Here is a 20,994-nt window from a genome sequence, read left to right as displayed (position 1 = left end):
GGCGAAGTGTGTGCGCCTCAGGCATTCGATGAATGCGGGACCAATCCGCGCCATCTTGAAGCGCGGGCCTTGGGCGCCCGGCTTGGCGGCTGTCCCACGGCTGTCCGCTGAATTTCCTACTCCTCCGACTGGCTTTTACGACTTCCCTACGGCGACCCGCGACAACCGAACCCGACCGACAAACTCGAAAATACCGAAAACATGGGCATCGACGTCGTCGACAAACGCCACACGACGTGAGTTTTTACAATCCCGGAGCGATTCTGGAGGATGCGCGGCGCGAAAATATCAAATGAGCGCGAAGGAGGCATATTATAAGATCAGACACTGATCAGGACAACAGCAACGGTCACCGCAAGGCGCCCAAGTCGGGCAACGACTACCGCCAGCTCTTGCACAAGGTATGACTTCTTTCAGTGCTCATGGTCCATCCGTCACTCATGGTTCAGGTGACCACATGCTAATTCCCCATGTAGCTTTTTTCATTCCTCGCAAGACGTACCGACTCCTCGTTCAACAAGGTCGTGCTCCGCCGCCTGAGGATGTCTAAGGTCAACAGGCAAGTTCATCTTCTACAAGATTGAGCGTTTTGAGCCTGGGTCTGAACAAGACTAACCTTCCCGAAGGGCCCCCGTTTCCCTGTCCAAGATCGCTCTTCTGAACAAGAGGCCCACCTCCAACAAGGAGTTCGAGGGCAAGATCATGGCCACCGTCGCCAAGGTCACCGACGACGCCCGCCTCATCGAGTGCCCCAAGCTCAGCGTCTGCGCCCTGAGCTTCACCGCCACCGCCCGCGCCCGCATCCTCAAGGCCGGTGGTGAGTGCCTCACCTTCGACCAGCTCGCCCTCCGCGCCCCGACTGGCTCCAACGTCATCCTCATCCGTGGTCCCAAGAACTCTCGCGAGTCTGTCAAGCACTTCGGTTTCGGTCCCCACACCAACAAGAAGCCGTTCGTCGAGAGCAAGGGCAGGAAGTTCGAGCGTGCCCGTGGCCGCAGACGCTCCAAGGGTTTCAAGGTGTAAGCTATCTGAGAAACTCTCAGATGAGCAAGTGTGGCTCAAGCGTGGCACTGCGGCTCCTCCGCTACTGGTCAGCTTTTTTGGAGGATGGTCAGATGAAAACGCCTTTCTTGCGACGGACATTGGCGCACAGCAAGGTGCATGGCGACGCAAGGAGGATATGCAGGAGTCGAATGAATCGCTTGCAAAAAGCCCAAAAAGTTCCATCAAACAGTCGCAGGAATCCCATCTATCACTCCCCAGTGCAAATCCTGCTACGTTTCTGTTCAAACTGCCCTGGTAAATATGGCCCGTCTTTGGCTCTGTCATGAAGTACATGTGCCACTACGTCTGTTTTAGATTCATGCTGTCCTCAGCCTCCGGGCTCAAATCGTGCGCCGTGAAGTCCATTTTGAATCTCGATGCGCCGAAAATTTAAACTTTAGACGTGCAAAGCTTAAACTTTGTCTGAACGGCATTCCCGCGAACACCTCCACCCGCGCACAGTCACACTTGCGGTACACGGCCAAGAATAGTCATACTGCCGGTGCCGTCTCTCCTTCCTACTTGACATTGCACATTTCACGCCATGGAAAAGACTGTGGGAGTCCTGGGTGGTGGCCAATTGGGCCGCATGCTCGCAGAAGCTGCAAACCGCCTCAATGTACAGGTCAACTTTCTAGACGCAGCCGGCTCTTCTGCGAAGCAAATCACAAATCACGACGGCCATGTTGAGGGATCTTTCAAGGACTCAGAGGCTATTCAGAAGCTGGCGGCCAAGTCGGATGTAGTCACGGTCGAGATTGAGCACGTCAACACCGAATTTCTGGAAGAGATCTCCGAGATGACCGACGTACAGCCTAGCTGGAAGACCGTACGAACGATCCAAGACAAATATCTCCAGAAGGAGCACCTGAAGAAATTTGACGTGGAGACTGCGCAATCCATTCCTCTTGCTGCCCCTACGAAGGATGAGCTGGCTAAGGCGGCGAAGACTCTCGGCCTGCCATTGATGCTGAAGTCACGTAGAGAGGCGTACGATGGCAAGGGAAACTTTCCTGTCAAGTCTGAGGCGGACTTCGATGCTGCTCTTCAGGCGCTTGGTGCAAACAAGGATCTCTATGCCGAGAAGTGGTCAGACTTCAAGATGGAGCTGGCTGTCATGGTCGTGAAGACGAAGGATGAGGTGCTGTCTTTCCCGACTGTGGAGACCATTCACGAGAACAGCATTTGCAAGCTCACATACTCACCCGCTCGCGGGGTTTCGCGAGAGATCAACGAGAAGGCTCAGGCTCTGGCGCGCAAAGCGGTCGACTGCTTCTGGGGCAAGGGTGTCTTTGGCGTCGAGATGTTCCTGCAGAAGGACGACACTCTCCTTATTAATGAAATCGCGCCTCGGCCTCACAACTCCGGTCACTACACCATCGAGGCGTGTCCGCTTTCGCAATACGATGCCCACCTCAGAGCCATCCTCGACCTGCCGATTTCCCAGAAGAACCTGAGACTGCGGGAGCCGTCCATCATGCTCAACATCCTTGGCGGCGAGACCCCCGACTCTCACATCCAAGCTGCCAAGAAGGCTCTGGAGCTCTTTGGTGGTGAGGGTGTGCATCTTTACGGCAAGGGGCAGGCCCGCAAGGGCAGGAAGATGGGTCACGTCACCATCACCGCACCCACCATGGCAGAGGCGGAGAAGACCATTCAGCCTCTCGTTGACTTCATGGACCAAGGCAAAGCTAAGGCTTCAGACTCGCCAGCCAGGAAGATCAAGGAGCAGCCGCTCGTCGCTGTCGTCATGGGCTCTGACTCCGACCTCCCCGTCCTCAGGCCCGGTCTTGCCATCCTCGACAAGTTCTCCATCCCTTACACCACCCGTATCACATCTGCACACCGCACGCCCACCTGGATGGCAGAGTACGCCACGGCTGCTGCCGACAACGGCATTAAGACCATCATCGCAGCAGCTGGTGGCGCAGCACACCTGCCCGGTATGGCGGCGGCACACACTCCGCTGCCCGTCATCGGCATCCCCGTCAAGCCCACCATTGGCGACGGCACCGACAGCCTGCTGAGCATTTGCAACATGCCCAAGGGCGTGCCAGTCGCTACGGTCAGCGTCAACAACAGCATCAACGCTGCTCTTCTCGCTGCCAGGATCCTGGGCTCTAGTGACGCGGCCGTGAGGGAGCGCGTGGAGCAGTACATGCGCGACTCGGAGAAAGAGGTCAGGGAGAAGGATAGGAGGTTGGAAGAGATGGGTGCGGAGGCGTACGCTGAGAAGTACCTGAAGAAATAGATTGATGCTGTCGAGAAGGATAGATTCAGATAGCGGCTATCAATTCCTCAATTGTCAGATCTTCTAGATCCATTTTCTGCTCGAGGTGTGGAGTGTACATAGGTTTTGATCTTGAGAGAAAACAAGAAAGCTAACGTGCTACTCCTCTAGATTACGTAAATCTAGTCTTCCTTCGCGGAGATCACACTGGTGGGCGTGCGGTGTGCAGATGTGATACGGGTGGTGTAAGGGATGGAGAACTTGTCGAGGATGGCAAGACCGGGCCTGAGGACGGGGAGGTCGGAGTCAGAGCCCATGACGACGAGCGGTTGTTCCTTCGCGGAGATCGTGGTAGTGCGAAGCAGTATGCTTCTATTACCTTCAGACCATACAAATTCAATTTCTACTCGGAGAACAATGAGAAGACAGGGAGCAGCTCCTTGAACGGTTATGCAATATTCGGGCGTCGTTGAAGCATGCTATCATAAGAGTAATAGAGTAGAGGAAGTAGGGGAACGCCACGAGCCCAAAACTGTCGTTCATGCTTTGCGGAAGCGCTATCGATGCCACCGCGATGCAGTCGCATCACATGTATCCCCCATGCAACCATATCGCCTTTGGAAAAAATCATCTTACATCCATGGCCCGATCTAGACCTCACCCCATCCGCTCACTGCACTATCTCCATACCCACCACCGCTGGTAACTACGCTCCCTGTTGCACTATGTCCAAAGTCCCAGTAATGCCTTGAACTATTCGCATCCCTGCTCCTCCGACTCCTCTTCGTGCTTTGCGACGCACAGCTGCTGCTTCCCGCGCCGCGCTTCTGCATCTGGTGTCGGCGCAGAAGCGAGTCTCGCCTCTTCGACTGCGCTGCTGCGCGCTCGGCGGCTCGCGAAACGAGAGGGTGCTGGCGACGTATCTGCTCGGCTCGGCGCTGAGATTCGGGCGATGTGGCCCAGGAGGCTGGCAGAGGGCCGGCAGGCGGGGAGGGTTGGGCTGGAGCGGACGAGGCGAAGCGTCGGCGGAGGTAGGAGAAGATCATGCTTACGTCGATGTCGCGCTCCCAGTATTCGCGTTCTTCTTTCTGGCGGGCGGCTTCTGCGGCCGAGAGTTGTGCGGGTTCCTCTTCGATGCCCCACAGCGAGGTGTCAGGGTCGGACGAGGGTGGCTGCTGAGCCATTGTGGGCTCGAAGAGAGACTCGGATGAAGGGTTCTCTGAAGGGCGGGCGCTGAGCTTGCGGCGCTGCTGTCGGAGGCTGGGTTGTTTGGCGCTTGTGGGTTGGTGAAGAGGAAGGCCAGCGTAGTCTTGTGGTGATTGCTGCATTCGCTGGTAGGTGCTAAAAGCGCCATCGTGCTCGGAAAGCTGGTGTACAAGCACACCGAGCTCTTTGGCAATCCGTTCCATGAGCTTCGTCTCCCAGGAGTGGTCGCGGTCGCGGAACGTGACCCTTGATTCGGCTGCTGCTGCCGCGAGCGGCGATGGATGAACGGGCGAGAGAGTCGGTGTCGGACCGCCTGCGAGTTCCTCACCGAAGATCACAGAAAGCGTCTTCTCATCAAGGCCAATGAGATCCTGAATGACCTTCCTTGTGATCCGTTGCCACCACGATTCACTGGGCTCATTGCCCTCGCTCTTCACCATCTCCGGCTCTTCGTAGATGATAGATTCTTCGGCAGGCAGTGAATGAGCGATCATGCTCTCGGGCATTGCAGACGTATCAGTTGCTCGAGTGATTCCGCTCATCTTGCTCATACGCCTTCGCCTTCGCCTTGTTTCCTTCTCGATCTCATCCACGACCGCCTTGCTCTGCTCCAGCCTCCACTTCTCAATCCTCGCCATCTTTTCATCTGCATGGTCCAACTCTTGCTGTTCTTCGACCTCGTCAATCCTCTTCTGGATGCTGCTTCTCCTCCTGACATGCCTTCGTCGATGTGGGTTGTGTCGCTCGAATTGCCAAAGCTGCTCCTGCAGACCAGCTGACGAGGTGAATGTCCCGAGTCCATCATGAGTCGGCAGAAAGGTGCCGCCGGATTGATCTAGCTGATACGGAGATGATGAGAATGGATCGTGTTGGAAGGCGCGAAGTCCATCGTCCAGACTATCCAGTTCCGCGCCATCGTCGTCGACCTCGGTCCCTTGACATGTAACGTCGCCCTCCTCTGCAGTACTTGTGATAGGTTGCGACCGTACGTGAGTTTCTAACGAGCCGAGGTCAGACAAATGCGTTGCTGTCCGCGGCGTCTGTGACGTCTGCGAAGCGGAGTCGGCATGCTGTGTCGGAGCGAACAGTATCCATTCCTGCGACTCGTCCAGCGTCCGCTTGCGCAGGGGTGATGCCGGCGCCTGCGTCTCGTTTGCTGGCCTGGATACAGATATCTGTCGCGCCGCCTGCGGTCGCTGTTGTGGTTGTTGGAAAGCCATCTGGGTGGTGGTCGCCTCGAAGGGCGGTCTATTGGAGAGAGTGTTGCTCTTCGACCGTCGCCTCACGGGCGAGAGCGGTCCTGTGAGCTGCCTTTATGACGCGTGAGGGCTTTGCCCCGTTGTACCTTCTCGCCGTACCCGTCACGGTGATCTCACGCGAGCGACGCGACAGGGATGTCGTAGTAGGGACGAAGAGGATCGGGCGGATGCGAACGTTAAATGTGAGGATCGTTTCTCCAGGGAGGATGATAGGAAAGAGGCGCGTGAGGTCTGGAGTCAGGATGGCAGATGGCAAGTAAGGTTGGTTTTGTTTTACGGCAGAAGGATCAGTAGTGATTTCAAGATCACGAGGGGCAGCAAAGTGGTGGATCCGGGCCTTCTGACGAGCTAGCGGGAGGAGGCAAAGCCAGTTATCGTGGGGTACAGGTGAGGTGTCGCAATAGATAAGGATGATGGCAGCATGCCAACGCGCCTGCGACAGTTTTCCCCTTGACCGTACAGCAGTTGGGAAGGGCTGTTACAAAGAGTATATACCCCGGCAGCACGATATTCATGCAGGCTGGCACATCGAGGCACACCGTTCCTCCGTGAGGCTGTCCGCATTCCTGCTGTTCGATCAGGTGCGCGCTAAGATCGCCCCAGCGAAGCTGGCCGCCGCGCGCTCCTCTGACGTTGGTTTGCGTCCGCCGAATCTCTGGCTAAACGGAGGAATCACCCCGGCGGAACTATGGGGACTCTGAAACGCATGTTTATCGCGTGCCAACCTAATATAATAGCGATACTTTTTGCGCAAGCATGGGAATTTCTATCATTCCGCTACCACGATATGTCATGTATTCGTTCGAGACATAAGTCTCCGTGCCCAGTGCGACCACCGGCCCGGCACACCGAGCCGTGTCACCTCTTATGCAGGAGGTGTGGCTGAGATGATCCCAACGTCTTCTTGCTTCGCGTGAGGCTCTCAGATAAGCACTCCTAAACACTCTCGCTAAGGTATACATTGGTGATGTACCATGAGTCAGCACTGCGGTAGTTTGCGGATCCGGCCAATCCCGGCTGCTAAGAGCGGACTGCTGTGGTTCCGTTACTTCACGCTCATCAAATCCACCACGTATCTCTACGATCCAGTTCCCAATCTTCGGAACAGAATCAGGAATCAAGTTGATGGGAAACAATCCCTGAAGCGCCCGTGATGTTTGCCCTCGTAACTCAGATACTTGCAGAAGAAACGCAATCCAGGCCATTGAGAAGCATGGCCAGGTGAATGAAATCTTATACGTTCAATGTCAAGACATTTCTTGGTCTCGATGCTCGAAGCATCACACAGCAGTGTCGCGCAGAAGCGTACTCTCACGCTTGCGATTCTGGGTCCGATATGGTCAAGTCTCAGGTCTACTCTTGACGGCACCAATGCTCCGTTTCTCCTTATCCAGAAAAAGATCAGATGGTAAGCCGTGGAAATGGAATACATTAACCCTCATTATAGTCTTTACAGTAATCTGGTGTGTATACAAAAGAAAGTGAACTCAGCAATCTCAGACAGGCTCGTCTGCATAAGCCTCAGGCATGGCTTCCCGCTCATTGCGCGCTTCTTGCTCGGCCCTCTGTTCCTCCTCGATCCTGACAGCCCACAGCGCTGATCCAGCAGCCGAAGTGAGCAGGAAGAGCATGCTCAAGACTGGCACAAGCTGCAAAACCATGTACACCGTGCCGAACCACATGTACTCAAACTTTCTCTTCTTGGTCTTAATGAAAGCTTTCCTCTGCTGTTTGTTGAAGCCTTTGAGGGTAAAGTAACGCCAGTTGAGCAGTGGCCCGGCGCGGTAGCCGGTCAAAATCAAGAAGAGCGGCACGCCAACAAACGGGATGAAGTTGAGTGGCAGGAAAATCATCAGCTCAATCAGCTGCCGGAACGAGAACGGCGCAAAGATTGCTCCCTTCTCGCGCGAGCCCAGCCTCTTGACAGGATCGCTCTCGTCGTAGTCCTCAGCCACTGCTCGTCTGCTCTTCACCAGGTCTTCGTATCCCTCGCCAACCATTACCGCGTCGAAGATGTCCACCTGAGTGTAGTCGACGAACAGCGCCTCGAAGATCAGAGCGATGAGCAGATTGCCCATGCTGAGGATGAAGAAGGTCGCGTTGACCCATGCGCTGCCCTTGAAGTGGAAGAGAGCGAGGAAGGCCACGAGCGGGATATAAAGTGCCAGGAAGAGGATGGCGAGGATCGCGGTCGAGAGTACCGTGAGTGGAATCAGGCGGCTGCGAAGAAGTGGGTGCAGTGATCGGTGGGTCGCAAAGTAATAGATGCCCTTTAGTGGATAGAAGAACGCCGGAGTGAAGTTCGCGCGTATGAAACGCGAGGTGGATTGGGAAGGCATGGTTGTGGTTCGATTCTAAGGCAAGCAGATTCGCGCCAGAAAGTGGGTTGCCGTTGAGTTCCCAGAAGAGAGAGTCCGTGGTCCAGATTAGACAGTCAGCTCACACAAGCCGATAGAGCCACGAGTAACGTGCCTGGGTCGCGAATGATGAGGCTGTGTTCGCAGGAACGCCGAGTTTCTCTAAATGGTCATCGCAACAGGAAAGGCATGGTTGGGTTGGTTAAAGCAAAGTGGGCACGAATCCCTCAGCATCTCGCTGCCTGTTTGCCAGCCGCGCCAGAACTGGGTCGAGATGTGCCCTGACGTCGTGAAGCTTGTGGGCCTGAGGCAGCATTTTCGAGTCCGCCGCGCGCTGAGGTTCCGTAAAATTCTCGGCAGACCTGCTCTCTCTCTCCAGCTTCTCGAAGTTCTCTGCCAAGGCCACACTCTCGCAAATTGGGGACTTGCGCGCTGAACGACGACGACGACCCGACTGCAGGCGAACAACTAACCCACAGCGACACTCCCGGAACTCCCAGACAAGATGAAGTGTACGTATTATTGTTACTGTACGCGCGCGACATTGCACATGCTGACGATTTTGTAGTCCTCAAGACTGGCCGTGTGGTACGAATCAACTTGCGATAACCCCGAAAAATCACCAAATATCGAATACTGACCCCCGAAAAGGCCATCATCTCCCGTGGACGCTACGCCGGCAAGAAGGTCGTCCTCCTCATGCCCGTCGACAACGGCTCCAAGGCTCACCCCTTCCCCCACGCCATTGTCGCCGGCATCGAGCGCTACCCGTCCCACGTCACCAAGCGCATGTCCAAGGCCCGCCAGACCAAGCGCTCTAAGGTCAAGCCCTTCATCAAGGTCGTCAACTACAACCACCTTATGCCCACTCGTTACACTCTCGAGCTCGAGGGCCTCAAGAACACCGTGACCTCGGACACTTTCAAGGAGGTCAGCCAGAGGGAGGACGCAAAGAAGACTGTCAAGAAGACCTTCGACGAGAGGTACCAGAGCGGCAAGAACAGGTGGTTCTTCACCCCTCTGAGTGAGTACACCCGGAATGTAAAAGACGACAGAGGGATCGGTATACTGACTGTCTTGCAGGGTTCTAGAGGTTGTGCGCAATGGATGGAATGCAACAACTGCTGGGATGCGATTCGGAGTTCATGTGTGCTAGCGGAAGTCTAGCTTGAATGCAAAGCCTTTCTTGCGCGTCAAATACCTATGTCGACAGTCCCACAGCCTCAATTACCCACCTTACGAACGTTGACGGACAGAAATTGTCATTTGCTTGCCAATAATGTTTTCTTTTGCTTAACCTCTTTTAGGCTTTCATACTAATTGAGCAGGAACCCTCCGGCAACAGTTTCGATCATTGCAATTTCCGCAGATTTCAGCATGACCACGGCAAGCACACTGGTACTCGATCCTCTCGCAGACATTACCCAACCGACGACTATGCAAACCATCCACACAGACTGCAGATTTGTCAGGGCGGAGTGCGTGGGCAACGGATGGTGCACATCAGATTGTGCTGGTGCCTTGCGAAAAGATGGTTGGCAATAGACTTGGGTTGTAGGAATCTTTCACGGCTGCTGGTTCTTCAAAGGGTGGAAGCGTCACGGTCCATCTTTACACCGCTGTGAGGGTCAGGACTCGCTGACTGTTTTCCATGATACTGGAGAAATACTGGTATTGTCACCACGTGTCGCAGAGGTTATCGAGCTTCCTGCAACCACGACTACCGAGCCCTCAGTCCTCGTCAACCCCACTGATCGTTGACGGACCGGTTGGCTCAATGTATTGACCTTTTGGCATTTGGAGTGAAGAGCGAAGTCTGCGATGGATGTACTGGTCTTGTTGCCGAACGCTACGGCCAAAGCGGTATCCCATGCAACACATCCTCCCGGTCAGCGTGAGGTCAGCAATTGCCCGTATGTGTTGGTCTGGTGTGATCCTGATGCGCCAATGAGCGACGGCCAATGAGCGACATGCTCTTTCCACGTGAGGACAAGGGAGGAATGGGATGGGCAAAACTAAAGTGCGGCCCATGGTGACTGGCGAAATCAAATTGTCCTCGAGCGACCTCTTGCTACACCTACGCCTAAAAAGGTTGGGAGACTCGCCTTATCAGCACTTCTGCTGGGCATACCTCATTGCGGCACTGATATGTACTTAGGACATAACTGGTTAATGATGCAAGATCGGCATAAGACTGAAGCCGAGGTGTACCACTATAACACTACATAGTAGTACCCCGCCCGGAAACCAGTCCAAGCTATTTCCAGGCTGTATCTGGTTCCTTGCTACTTCGTATCTCTTTAGCTCTTACAGTCTCAAGCCGCGGCTGAGTGCCCTCAATGCCTGTTCGCTTCTGCAATGTCAGATGCGGGGTCGTGCCACTTGAGATCCAGACCGTACTTATATTCAGCTGAAAGCAGCGTCCCTACAAAGCAAGTTTGATTTTATACAAGGCAGGGACGATCACATTTGTCTACGTTACTAGTGTAATTCCCACAACACCTCAGCTGTCATCGACAATGGGCCTCCCGTCAGAGCAAAACGCCGCAGTGAAATCAGGCTCCGGAAACGAAGCCAAAGCACCCGTCCAACGTGTCCCCGTCCCTCAAGCGCAACAGCTGGCTCCTGGACAAATCCTCGTTAAAATCAATTGGACCGGTCTCTGCGCCTCTGACAAGTCACTTCTGCACGATGAGTGGTCTGCATTCGGCGTCAAGATGCAGGACGTCACACGCGGTATCGCCGGCCACGAAGGCGCTGGCGAAGTCGTTGCGGTCCATCCAGACGTGCAGGACATGTGGCAAGTGGGCGACCGAGCGGGTATCAAGTGGGTGGTGAGTACGTGCAAGCAGTGCGAGTTTTGCCTCAACGGCACGGACGAGTTGCATTGTCCTAAGCAGCTTAATTCTGGTTTTACGATGCCTGGTACTTTTCAGGAGTACTGTGTCACCGATGGGAGATACGCCACAAGGTACCACCGTCTGCTGAGCTACCGACAAGCCTCTATCGATGTTGACGATCGCATAGACTCCCAGATGCTGTCTCTGACGAAGAGGCCGGACCCATCATGTGCGGCGGCGTCACGGCCTACGTCGCTTGCAAGCGCAGCGCCGTACGGCCAGGCCAGTGGATCGTCATCTCCGGCGCTGGAGGCGGCCTCGGCCATCTGGGCGTTCAGTACGCCAAAGCTATGGGCATGCGTGTGATCGCTGTCGACGGTGGTGAGGAGAAAGGCAAGCTGTGCAAGGACCTTGGCGCGGAGGAGTATCTTGACTTCACGGCCGTCAGCGACATGGCTGCTGAGGTTATGCGAATCACCAAGTATGGCGCTCATGGTGTTGTTGTCTTCGCGGCCTCAAAGGAGAGCTACGCTTCTGCTCCGGGCTTGCTGCGCCCTGGCGGTACGGTCGTGTCTGTCGGTCTTCCGGCAGATCCTACCGTTGTTGCGGGAGCGCCACCGATAATGATGGCCATGAAGAGACTGAACGTTGTCGGTAGTGTGACGGGGACTTTGAAGGTCTGTTCTGTTGTCGTCCTCTTCGTGTCTACTCGGCTAACACATCTCACAGGAAGTGGAAGAAGCGTAAGGATGATCGCCATTCATGTTGGGACTGACAGCGAGGGTTACTGACACTGTACTTCGATTTAGGCTTGACTTTACCGCCAGAGATTTGGTCCACCCAATCCTCACCAGGGGCACCTTGGACGATGTCGACAAGTTCTGCGAAATGATGGTGCACGGCAAGTTGCCAGGCAGAGCGGTGTTGAAAGTTACGGCTTAGTATGCGCAAAGGTAGTCAGTTCGATAGTTATCGTGATGAAGTACCAGGCAGTATGACGAGTAGAGGTTCTAGCGAGTTTAACGACGATGTCCACTCTGTTCCTAGTTTCTTTCGCAAAGACCGCTGATCTGCACAACTCACCAAAAACGTCCCGAAAACATATCGCGATGACTGTGAAACGTCTGATGTCAAAATTTTCAAAGACGAGGTTGCAGACTTATCGAGCTGCCGCGTTTTGGTCCGTTTCGCATTTCCAGAAGGGGTGGCTTTGAAAGTAGGGTTAGGGTTGGGGTTGAACTAGGGTTACTGGAAGCTTGAGAATCCAGCAGACCGTCACTATCGTACGAGTGCTTGTGGATGCGTTGGTACTGGTGGAAAGCCAATGGACGCTTTTGGCAGTCTAAGTGATCAATGGCAATATCAAATGATGTGCGCTAGCAATGATTGTATGATATCGTAAGAATCAGCAAGACGATGTCGTTCTTCGGCTGCTGACGGCAGCATGCATCTAGCACTAGGGCACGGAATGCTTCAGGCTCGGGGAAAAGCAGGTCTTAAAGGCATCCACTATTCTCGAGTCCCTTCAAAAATTGCATATTAGCATTAATGCTGATTAAAGGGTCTATACTAAAAAGCTGAATCTTCATGTGAATGCAGCATGCGACGATCCGCACCTGATCGCTCAAACAAGCAGATCACACGCCGCGCTTCCCCAAGCACTTTTCGGCGGGGCTCGCAACCACAATGACGTAGCATCCGCCTACTTCCTTCTTCCTGCTTTGCGGCATCTGAAGAGGAGGAAGAACCTCGCGCCGCCGTCAGAAATACATACTGTTGCTTTAATTCTTGCCGGCAGATCGCACTTTATCTGAAACATACGAGAATAGAAGAGACCGCAGATCAGCTTCAGACCCTGCCGAAGAAGCTCCTCACCATGTACGCGAATACTGCACTTCAAGCACCAGCAAGCTGCTTGTACATCCGTTTCTTAACTAGAAACGAATCTAACATGCTGCAGGAATATCGGACGCTCTCACTCTGTTCGCTCCAAGGGTAGCAATACCTCTGGAGGTACCTCCAGCAAACCCCACTTTTCCCTGGCCTCGCTGCGCGGATCTCAGCAGCCGGAGCTCTCCAAGCGCCTGTATCGCCTAATCAAGTCCGAGAACCATGCCATCAGTGCATACGAGAACGCTTCCAAGGAGGGCGCGTCGATTGCTGGACAGCTGAGCGACTGGGGTGAGAGTACTGAAGATGAGGCGTTGAGTGATATCAGTGACAAGCTGGGAGTGCTTCTGGCAGAGATTGCAGAACAAGAGGACCTCTTTGCTCAGGGACTCGAGGATAGCCGGACCGTGTTGAAGCAAATCCGTAACACGGAAAGCTCAGTGCAGCCCAGCAGGACACACAAGCAGAAGGTACGCCTTTGGCATGTCAAGTGATGCAACTTGAAAGCAAGCTAACGCAATCTCACCACAGATTCAAGATGAGATCCAAAAGCTCAAATACAAAGAGCCCGAATCCACGAAGCTCATCACCCTTGAGCAGGAGCTTGTCCGCGCTGAGGCACAATCTCTCGTCGCCGAAGCCCAGCTCACCAACATCACCCGACAGAAGTTCAAGGAAGCTTACGATCTTCACACTGCAGCCATCATTGAGCGCGCCGAGAAGCAAATCCTGCTCGCCACCCAAGCACGACAGCTCATCAATCTCCTCGACGATACCCCCATTGTTCCCGGAGAGGAACGTCCCGCATACAACGGCGCGGAGCCCGCAAGGCAGACACTGAATGATGCCGAGGAAGGTCTCAGAACCTGGCAGCCGAGCCACGCTCGCATTTCAATGCAGAGTGGCAAACTAGGCGCGAACGCCATGCTTGGTCAGCCTGGTGGCGGCGCGGAGGAGCTCAACGCAGCGACTGGCAGTGCCAATGTGCTGCCCCCTGACAATGCACTGCTGAGCGAGGAGCAGCGGGTTGAGGCAATGGAAAGGGCGCAGGAGGAGGCTTCCAGCTCTGCGCCGTACTCTACCATGACTGAGTCGACTCGATCGGAGAGCCCGGTGCAGAAGCCTTCCGTCGTTTGATTGGCACAGCCATTGAAACCCCGTGGACTTCATCCATAACCCTCACAGCACGGCTGGCAGACAGTGAAGGTACGACGATCAGAACGATGGTGAACCTGGGGTTTTCGTTATAAGATGGATTCTGGAGTAATTTAGGGCCTGTGAGTAGCTTTTCACCGCTAGCTGCTTTGCTTTACACAGTATGAAATGTTCCTTCTTAATTCATACACTATTACACTCCATTACTACCACTCCATGCAAGTGAACCGTCTCACGTACAGGAAGTTCATGGCAACAAGAATGGCGACTGTCTTACCAATAGCGTCGGGTCGCGCGGTAAGTTGGATATGTTCAGGCCTCATCACGTGCCAACCTAACCTCACTTCACCGCCACCAAGCGGGCGGCACCCGAGCGCTCCTTCCTCACGCGCGCTCCTTCCACTCTTCCTGAGAGCGGGATTAGCCATCCCGGTCCCGTCGCACACGAGGCAATAAAAATTTTCACCTGCGCTCGCAACTTTCTGTTCCCGCCTCTACATTGTCACTCGCAAAGGCGCGATTTTCATTTCATATAATCATTGGTACAACCCGTAGCTCAGCAACACCCTCGACATCTCTCGACAGCCTTTCAACAACCGATATAGCTATCACGATCGATACGAACCGCCGCTCACCGACACCCTCGACGTCTCCCGACAGCCTTCCGGCACCCGACACAGCGACACGACCGATACGAACCGCAGCCCAGCGACACCTTCGACACCTCCCGAGAGCCTCTCAACGACGTATGTAGTGCCCCGATTGATACTAACCGCAGCTTGACAACCCCCTCGAAATGACCCGACAGATTATTCAGCACCCGATACAGCGCCCCGATCGATACGAACCGGAACTCAGCGACACCTTCGACACCTCCCGAGAGCCTCTCAAAGACGTATGTAGTGCCCCGATGGATACTAACCGCAGCTTGACAACGCCCTCGAAATAACCCGACAGATTATTCAGTACCCGATACAGCGCCCCGATCGATACGAACCGGAACTCAGCAACACTCTCGATATCGCTCGACAGGGGAGGATGGGGAGGACGGGGGAGGATGGAGAGGGTGGAGAGGGTGGAGGGTTGTGGTAGGAAGGACGGAGGCTGGGTAGGCTGGGAAGGATATGGAGGATGGGAAGATGGGAAAGATGGAGGATGGAGGCTGGGGAGGAGGGAGGAGGGGGTATGGAGAGGGGGGAGGACGCAGGATGGAGGCTGGAGGATGGGAGGTTGGAGGATGGGAGGTTGGAGGATGGGAGGAAGGAGGATGGTAGTTGGGGAGGACGGGGAGGATGGAGGATGGAGGGTGTAGAGGGCGTGGAGGAAGGAGGAGGGAGGGGCAAGAATGGTGGCGCCACCATTGTTGGGGAGGACGGGGAGGATGGGAAGATGGAGGATAGAGGGTGTAGAGGGCGTGGAGGAAGGGCCCCACCAGTAAGAGGTGGGCGAGGCAAGGGCAAACCTCGTTAAAAACCCTCCCTGGCGATGGATCCGCACCTCAACGTGGTGTCAGGGTGTAACGGTACTCGAATCGAGTGACGGCCAAGATGGATCCAAGCATATATACGCACAGTTGATACTTTCAAATAAACCCTTCACAACACGACAGAATGGTTTCAACCGTCCAGTGACTTGCTAACGTTGGAGCATTGAAATGAGCCAATTGCCCTTCTCATTCAACAAGGCCCATCGAATATGCCGAGTTCTTATATCAGCCAGAGCCGCCAGTGAGCTTCATGAATCAAAGTTCCCCGAGGTTCCTTTCCCCGTATGGAAAAGCATGATAGCGTGCTATGTCTCCGAGCTGAAGTCTTCGCCTAGAGACTTTGTATCAAAAGCTTTCACATGTGCGATTGTTTTCGTTCTATACCAGAAGACAGCGGCAACTTGCAATAGAACTAAATCACATCAGGCGCATGGACGAAAAAGACGGCGAGAGTAAAGGAGACGAGTATGGTGAGTGGGTACGACGGGGTGAGGTGAGGTTACCTAGGATCGGTGCGTACATACAGGCACGTCTGCGCGTAATGCGTCACGGCAATTGGAGCTTTGTGTTTACTTCCACAAATTTCACTCGACGTTCGCGTTCCCTTTCCACACCGCCGCTCGCCATGGCGGACCCCATGGCGCAGGACGATTGTACGCGGCCCGAGGCTGCGCTCCAACCTACCGTGCGTGGCGATGCCACGCCGGCTTCTCACAGAAGTGACTATCATGTCGCTGCTGCTTCTACCGCAGCAGACAATATGTCTGCTGCGCAATCCCTTTCGCACGCGGAGGGAACTTCTACTGAGCATCAGGCCTTGCCGTACGGCAATGTCGCTCAAGCTACTGAGGCTGCTGAGCATCAAGCAGCCGCCACTACAGGCCGGAAGAGACGCTTCGAAACCGAAGACGCATCGATCGAGCCTTCTTTCAAGAAACGGGACAGTAGACATACCGCTGTCCCTCAAGGTAACCGGGTTGCTGAACATCAAGCAAACCCTACTGAACGTCCAAGGAGACGCATTGACTTTTCAGACTCAATCGAGCCTACTAACAACAAAAGACAAGAAAATGGAAAATTCATTGTCCCTGTGCATTGGTGCTGCCAATGTTTGACTGTTCACCCGCGACCGGATGCCCAGGGCACGCACCACGTCCGCAGCTGGAAGGCGAACATGGACATGCATGTCGCCATCCAATCTGGCCAACGCCCTCGAGTCAACCCTTGGGCGGACTTTTCTCTCTCTCCTGAGCCTGAGCGGAGAACCAAGACCGGCGATACTGAAAACTGGCATCCTACACCAGAAACGATGGAGCTAATCAAACACTCAATGCGGACAAGGCCAGTGGATGATACCATTAAACTCACCATTGCCCTATTAGATCACGACCGGGGCATTGTTCGTGATGGACAAGGTGCAGCACCTGCACCGACTCAAACACCTACTTCCTTAGCTGATATCATGGCGTTCAATCGTCACGTTATGACATTCCCGACGATGGGACTCAAGCCTATTCCCTTAGGGCCTCCAAAGAGGAGGAAGAAGCAGAAAACGCAACCTTCCTCGCAGACTTGGCACGCGAATACTTCGACGCGGTTTACTAACCCGCAACTACTGTTAGCACAAGATGCTGGCAGCGACCAAGGCGTCCAGCCTCACGACCCGAATGCACCCACCGTTGGTGCTTCGACTACGACTGCACCAGCGTCAGACGCTACCGCACCGGCACCCGGTGCCTCTCCTGCGACTTCACCTGCACCAGGTGAGTCTTCTGCTAACGACTATCCTAACTAATTAGTTAGGATCCCTAGAGGCGGGCAAACCTCTATAAAAACCCACCCTGGCGATGGATCCACACCTCAGCGCGGTGTCAGGGTGTAACACCCCTCTTTCATGAGGTGGCGGCCAAGATGGATCCTTTAGAACATTGAAATGGCAAGGGTTTCTCTGTTGCCGCGATGCTCGTACCATCGTGCTCAGGTGTCGAGAAACAAGGCTTCCCATCGAGAGCGCGCAAAGGCGTGTAACCTTCTCTTTACAGCGGTGGACGAGATCGACCAGAAAGAGGAGGAGACGGGAATCTGACCAGCAGCTTTCTCTCCGTTGCTGTGAGGTTGATACCATCGAGCCTGACTAGCAGAACGGAGGGCTGTCCATTGAGAGCATGCGGTTGTAGCATGCGGATGTCACACGAGACTCTTTTACCTGATTTGAGCTCGTACCAGCAATACCAAGCGTCGGTTTGCTGGGCTTCCCAGCGAGAGCGCAGAAACCCCTTCGTGATTTTGTTGCTCGTTCTCTGCTGCTTCAAGCCCTTTTCTCACTAATGTAGATCACTAGTCCGGCGAGACATGAACACCGCGAAGCTGTGAGAGTACGGAGGCATGGCTGGTTCAATGGTAGACAGATCATGGTACAAATCGATTATCTACATGCGTTTCTGCTCGCCTCTATTTCTCTCATGGTGGCGACAACCCCAAGAACGTCTCAAGCAGCTCACCCGGCTGCTCGTAGAAATCAAACATCACAATGCCCAGCCTCTTCCCTTGCTTCCCCTTCAAGTACTCCACCAATCGATCATTGACACCTCCTTCCGGCGTAAGCTCCGTCCCATTCCCCAGCGCCTGAATCCTCGGCGTGCTCGGCGGCTCATTCCCAATCTTCGTGCTGCTCGCAAAGCTCCAGAAGAGCTCGTCGGGCGCGGCGTCCGACGCAGCGTAGTCGAAGAAATCCGTGCAGGCGTCAAATTTCGAGCCGATGATCTCTTCCGCGCTGGCGCCCGAGGCGACTTCGGGCGAGTAGTAGTCCTGGATGTGCGCGACGGCTTGCGTTTCGGCGTCGTAGACAAGCGAGTTGTTGCGTGGGTTGTCGCCCCAGTCGGCTGGGCTGAAGTGCAGGCCCGGGAAGTTGGCAGATTGGGAGGAGGGGAGGAGATTGAGGTCGAAGCGGCGGAGGAGGGTGACTTTGCCGCGTGCAGAGCCGAGGGTGGCGAGGGTGTTGGTTTGAGAGATGTATTGTTTTGCGGCCGGGGAGGTGAGGGAGGCGTAGAGGAGGGATTGAACGCTGAGGTCGTTGGCGGAATTGGGGATCGAGTTGCCTTCGAACTGGAAGGAGAGGAAGAGGGCTTCGGAGGGGTGGGCATCGAGCCAGGCGTAGAAGCCGAAGAGGAGGGAGTCGAGGGTTGCGGTTTGCGATTGCAGGCCGATACCGTGCCAGAAGACGAGGGTTGTGTTTGTGACGTCGTGGGCGTAGCGCAGGTCGAATGCGCGGATGCCGTCGTTGAGCATGGTAATGAAGGGATTGTCCTGGCAGCGGTAGTTGTTGGGGTCGACTTCTGAGATGCCGTTTAGAGCAGCGATGGGCTCGAGTCGCTGTTGGGTGGCTTTCGAGTAGTTCCAGGTTGCTGCATCATGAGTTCCTGGGATGTTCATATGGACAAGCTTGGTATCGTCTGGGTATGCCTTCATCCAAATCGATGTATCAGACTTGCTGGACTCCTCGAAATGACCGAAGATGGGGCTGGCATCGTCGAGAACTTTTTGTAGAGCGTAGTTGGCGAGATTACTGGTAGGTTTGCCTCCTGCATCGTGCGCCATTGTATCTGTGTCGTGATGCGATGGTGTATCAAGATGCGGAGGCGCTGCCCTCCCTTCACCAAAGACGGCGAAGAGGTAGAAGATGACGGCTGCGACGGCAAGCATGTTGAAAACAAGGAAAGCTCTTCTCGCACTGGGGAACGTCGGAGGTTGCAAGAGCATCTCAGGCCATCTTATAAATACGAGCAGATAGATTTAACAACTGCGTCACTGCTCTTTGATATAAAGGCCGGTGGAGGTTGATGGGTCGGCGTGGGCGAAGCTGAAGTGCCGATTGGCGTCAAGGGATCAACCGGCACCGTCCATCCGCCATGACTTCAATGAGTTCACGCTATGGAAAAGAGATGGAGCTCTCGGGTGTGTGAAATGGTGGTTTTCTTCCTCAGCAAGTATTGCTCACTTCGAATAGACTGGAGTTTTGGTGACTCCACTTGACCCAACGGATTATCTTCTCGAACATCCACTGCAGCGTACCTGATCGACGCCATAGACGATGACGACGCCCGCGGACGGCCCCTCGAACGGCAGGCGCCGGCGCAGGATGGAGATCCCTGAATTGTGATAAGCGACTCTAGATTTCCTTCTCGAATCTGTCTGTGGTTATGTATATACAATAGCATGTCTTTTGATATCGACGAGGGCGACCGCGAGCATTACTACCGCCAGTATGGTACGCCCGACAAGCGGTGGCCTGCCTTGCGTCGCTCGCGCATGATCTATTGGACCGCCGTCGCCGCCGCCACTCTGTTGGTTCTATACTTTCTCACGCGCCCTCGTGAGCCTGCGGTCGACTGGCATCATTTCGCATACAGCCTGTACGCCACCGACGCACACAGCTTGTGTAATGCACTGCTGGTGTTCGACTCCCTCAAGCGCCTGGGAAGCCGCGCCGACCGCGTCCTCCTCTATCCCAAGCAATGGGACACATTCGTCGCCAGCAACACAGACCGCACTAGTCAACTGCTCAACATCGCCCGCGACCACTACAAGGTCAACTTGTTGCCCATTGGGCTGCTGGGACAAGATGGAGCCACCACACCAGGCGACCTAGACACCGAATCCAGCTGGGACTCCAGCATCACGAAGCTACGCGCCTTCGAGCTCACCCCTTACAATCGCGTCCTCCAACTCGATGCCGACCTCACCCTCCTCAAAAACCTCGACCACCTCTTCCTCCTCCCCTCCGCCCCCGTTGCTATGCCGCGCGCCTACTGGGCCGACGTGCCGAGTCCCGACCCCAACCAGTCGCAACCCTGGCCCCTCACCTCCCTTCTCCTCCTCCTCGAACCCAACCGCGCCGAGTTCAAGGTCCTCCTCGAGACCCTGACATCCTGGCGCACGGATCCGAACGTCACGACGCACGGCGACGGCAAGAAATACGACATGGACCTGCTCAACTACCGCTACGGCTCCTCCGCGCTCGTCCTCCCGCAACGCCCTTACGCCCTCCTGACCGCCGAGTTCCGCAACAAAGACCACACGCCCTACCTCGGGCCACACGCACACTGGGACGCGCAGAAGGCACTCGAAGAGGCGGCTCTTGTGCACTTCAGCGACTGGCCGCTGCCCAAGCCGTGGACGATGTGGTCCGCGGACGCGCTGGCGGAGATCCAGCCCAAGTGTACGGACGAAAAAGGGGAGTGCGTGGAACGGAAGATATGGAAGGGACTGTATGAGGATTTCCGCGTGAAGCGGAGGGATATCTGTAAGATCTTGAGCGTGCCGGCTCCGATTTGGACGAAGTGGAAGGCGGATCATGGCGCTAGTTAAGGGAAGAATGTGTATGAACATTTGGAAAGGGGCTTACGGTTTGGGGATTATGGCATTGTAGATCAAAACAGGATACACATGTAAAATTTGGAGCGCTGTTCAGGTGTTCTTCCCAGAGGAACAAAATCGTCGGTCATGGCACTGGAGGGACGCGGCTTCA

General features: G+C 55.0%; 9 protein-coding genes across 9 annotated transcripts; 6 read left to right on the top strand and 3 right to left on the bottom strand.

Moving 5' to 3' along the window:
- Nucleotides 1-201: 201 nt before the first annotated feature.
- WHR41_07346 (60S ribosomal protein eL18) lies at nucleotides 202-1,023 on the top strand (the record flags this gene model as incomplete). The annotated part of the gene is made up of 4 exons (XM_069375951.1): nucleotides 202-236; nucleotides 344-401; nucleotides 477-559; nucleotides 627-1,023. 4 exons carry the CDS (start codon nucleotides 202-204, stop codon nucleotides 1,021-1,023), a joined length of 573 nt encoding a protein of 190 aa, XP_069227081.1.
- Nucleotides 1,024-1,588: 565 nt separating this feature from the next.
- On the top strand, nucleotides 1,589-3,295 carry WHR41_07345 (uncharacterized protein; the record flags this gene model as incomplete). The annotated part of the gene is made up of 1 exon (XM_069375950.1): nucleotides 1,589-3,295. One exon carries the CDS (start codon nucleotides 1,589-1,591, stop codon nucleotides 3,293-3,295), a length of 1,707 nt encoding a protein of 568 aa, XP_069227080.1.
- A 629-nt stretch (nucleotides 3,296-3,924) lies between these two features.
- WHR41_07344 (uncharacterized protein) lies at nucleotides 3,925-5,700 on the bottom strand (the record flags this gene model as incomplete). The annotated part of the gene is made up of 1 exon (XM_069375949.1): nucleotides 3,925-5,700. The coding sequence occupies one exon, from the start codon at nucleotides 5,698-5,700 to the stop codon at nucleotides 3,925-3,927; it is 1,776 nt and encodes a 591-aa protein (XP_069227079.1).
- A 1,535-nt stretch (nucleotides 5,701-7,235) lies between these two features.
- WHR41_07343 (uncharacterized protein) lies at nucleotides 7,236-8,078 on the bottom strand (the record flags this gene model as incomplete). The annotated part of the gene is made up of 1 exon (XM_069375948.1): nucleotides 7,236-8,078. The coding sequence occupies one exon, from the start codon at nucleotides 8,076-8,078 to the stop codon at nucleotides 7,236-7,238; it is 843 nt and encodes a 280-aa protein (XP_069227085.1).
- Nucleotides 8,079-8,472: 394 nt separating this feature from the next.
- WHR41_07342 (60S ribosomal protein eL27) lies at nucleotides 8,473-9,376 on the top strand. Its single transcript, XM_069375947.1, has 4 exons — nucleotides 8,473-8,608; nucleotides 8,665-8,684; nucleotides 8,748-9,120; nucleotides 9,180-9,376. The coding sequence occupies exons 1-4, from the start codon at nucleotides 8,602-8,604 to the stop codon at nucleotides 9,185-9,187; spliced, it is 408 nt and encodes a 135-aa protein (XP_069227084.1). The 5' UTR covers nucleotides 8,473-8,601; the 3' UTR covers nucleotides 9,188-9,376.
- A 985-nt stretch (nucleotides 9,377-10,361) lies between these two features.
- Nucleotides 10,362-11,878, top strand: WHR41_07341 (uncharacterized protein; the record flags this gene model as incomplete). The annotated part of the gene is made up of 4 exons (XM_069375946.1): nucleotides 10,362-11,067; nucleotides 11,124-11,613; nucleotides 11,666-11,679; nucleotides 11,746-11,878. Exons 1-4 carry the CDS (start codon nucleotides 10,616-10,618, stop codon nucleotides 11,876-11,878), a joined length of 1,089 nt encoding a protein of 362 aa, XP_069227046.1. The 5' UTR covers nucleotides 10,362-10,615.
- A 775-nt stretch (nucleotides 11,879-12,653) lies between these two features.
- WHR41_07340 (uncharacterized protein) lies at nucleotides 12,654-14,171 on the top strand. The gene is made up of 3 exons (XM_069375945.1): nucleotides 12,654-12,814; nucleotides 12,897-13,296; nucleotides 13,358-14,171. Coding segments are annotated over exons 1-3 (1,008 nt in total). The 5' UTR covers nucleotides 12,654-12,812; the 3' UTR covers nucleotides 13,964-14,171.
- A 3,756-nt stretch (nucleotides 14,172-17,927) lies between these two features.
- On the bottom strand, nucleotides 17,928-19,169 carry WHR41_07339 (uncharacterized protein; the record flags this gene model as incomplete). Its single annotated transcript, XM_069375944.1, has 1 exon — nucleotides 17,928-19,169. The coding sequence occupies one exon, from the start codon at nucleotides 19,167-19,169 to the stop codon at nucleotides 17,928-17,930; it is 1,242 nt and encodes a 413-aa protein (XP_069227024.1).
- A 513-nt stretch (nucleotides 19,170-19,682) lies between these two features.
- On the top strand, nucleotides 19,683-20,834 carry WHR41_07338 (uncharacterized protein; the record flags this gene model as incomplete). Its single annotated transcript, XM_069375943.1, has 1 exon — nucleotides 19,683-20,834. The coding sequence occupies one exon, from the start codon at nucleotides 19,683-19,685 to the stop codon at nucleotides 20,832-20,834; it is 1,152 nt and encodes a 383-aa protein (XP_069227025.1).
- Between the last annotated feature and the right edge of the window lie 160 nt (nucleotides 20,835-20,994).

Source organism: Cladosporium halotolerans (genome assembly GCF_011745625.1).
Source record: "Cladosporium halotolerans strain TM138-S3 chromosome Unknown Sca30, whole genome shotgun sequence".
In the NCBI taxonomy this organism is placed as follows: Eukaryota; Fungi; Ascomycota; class Dothideomycetes; order Cladosporiales; family Cladosporiaceae; genus Cladosporium; species Cladosporium halotolerans.
Note: the sequence above shows the minus strand (reverse complement) of the source record. Positions and strands in the feature narration are given on the sequence as shown.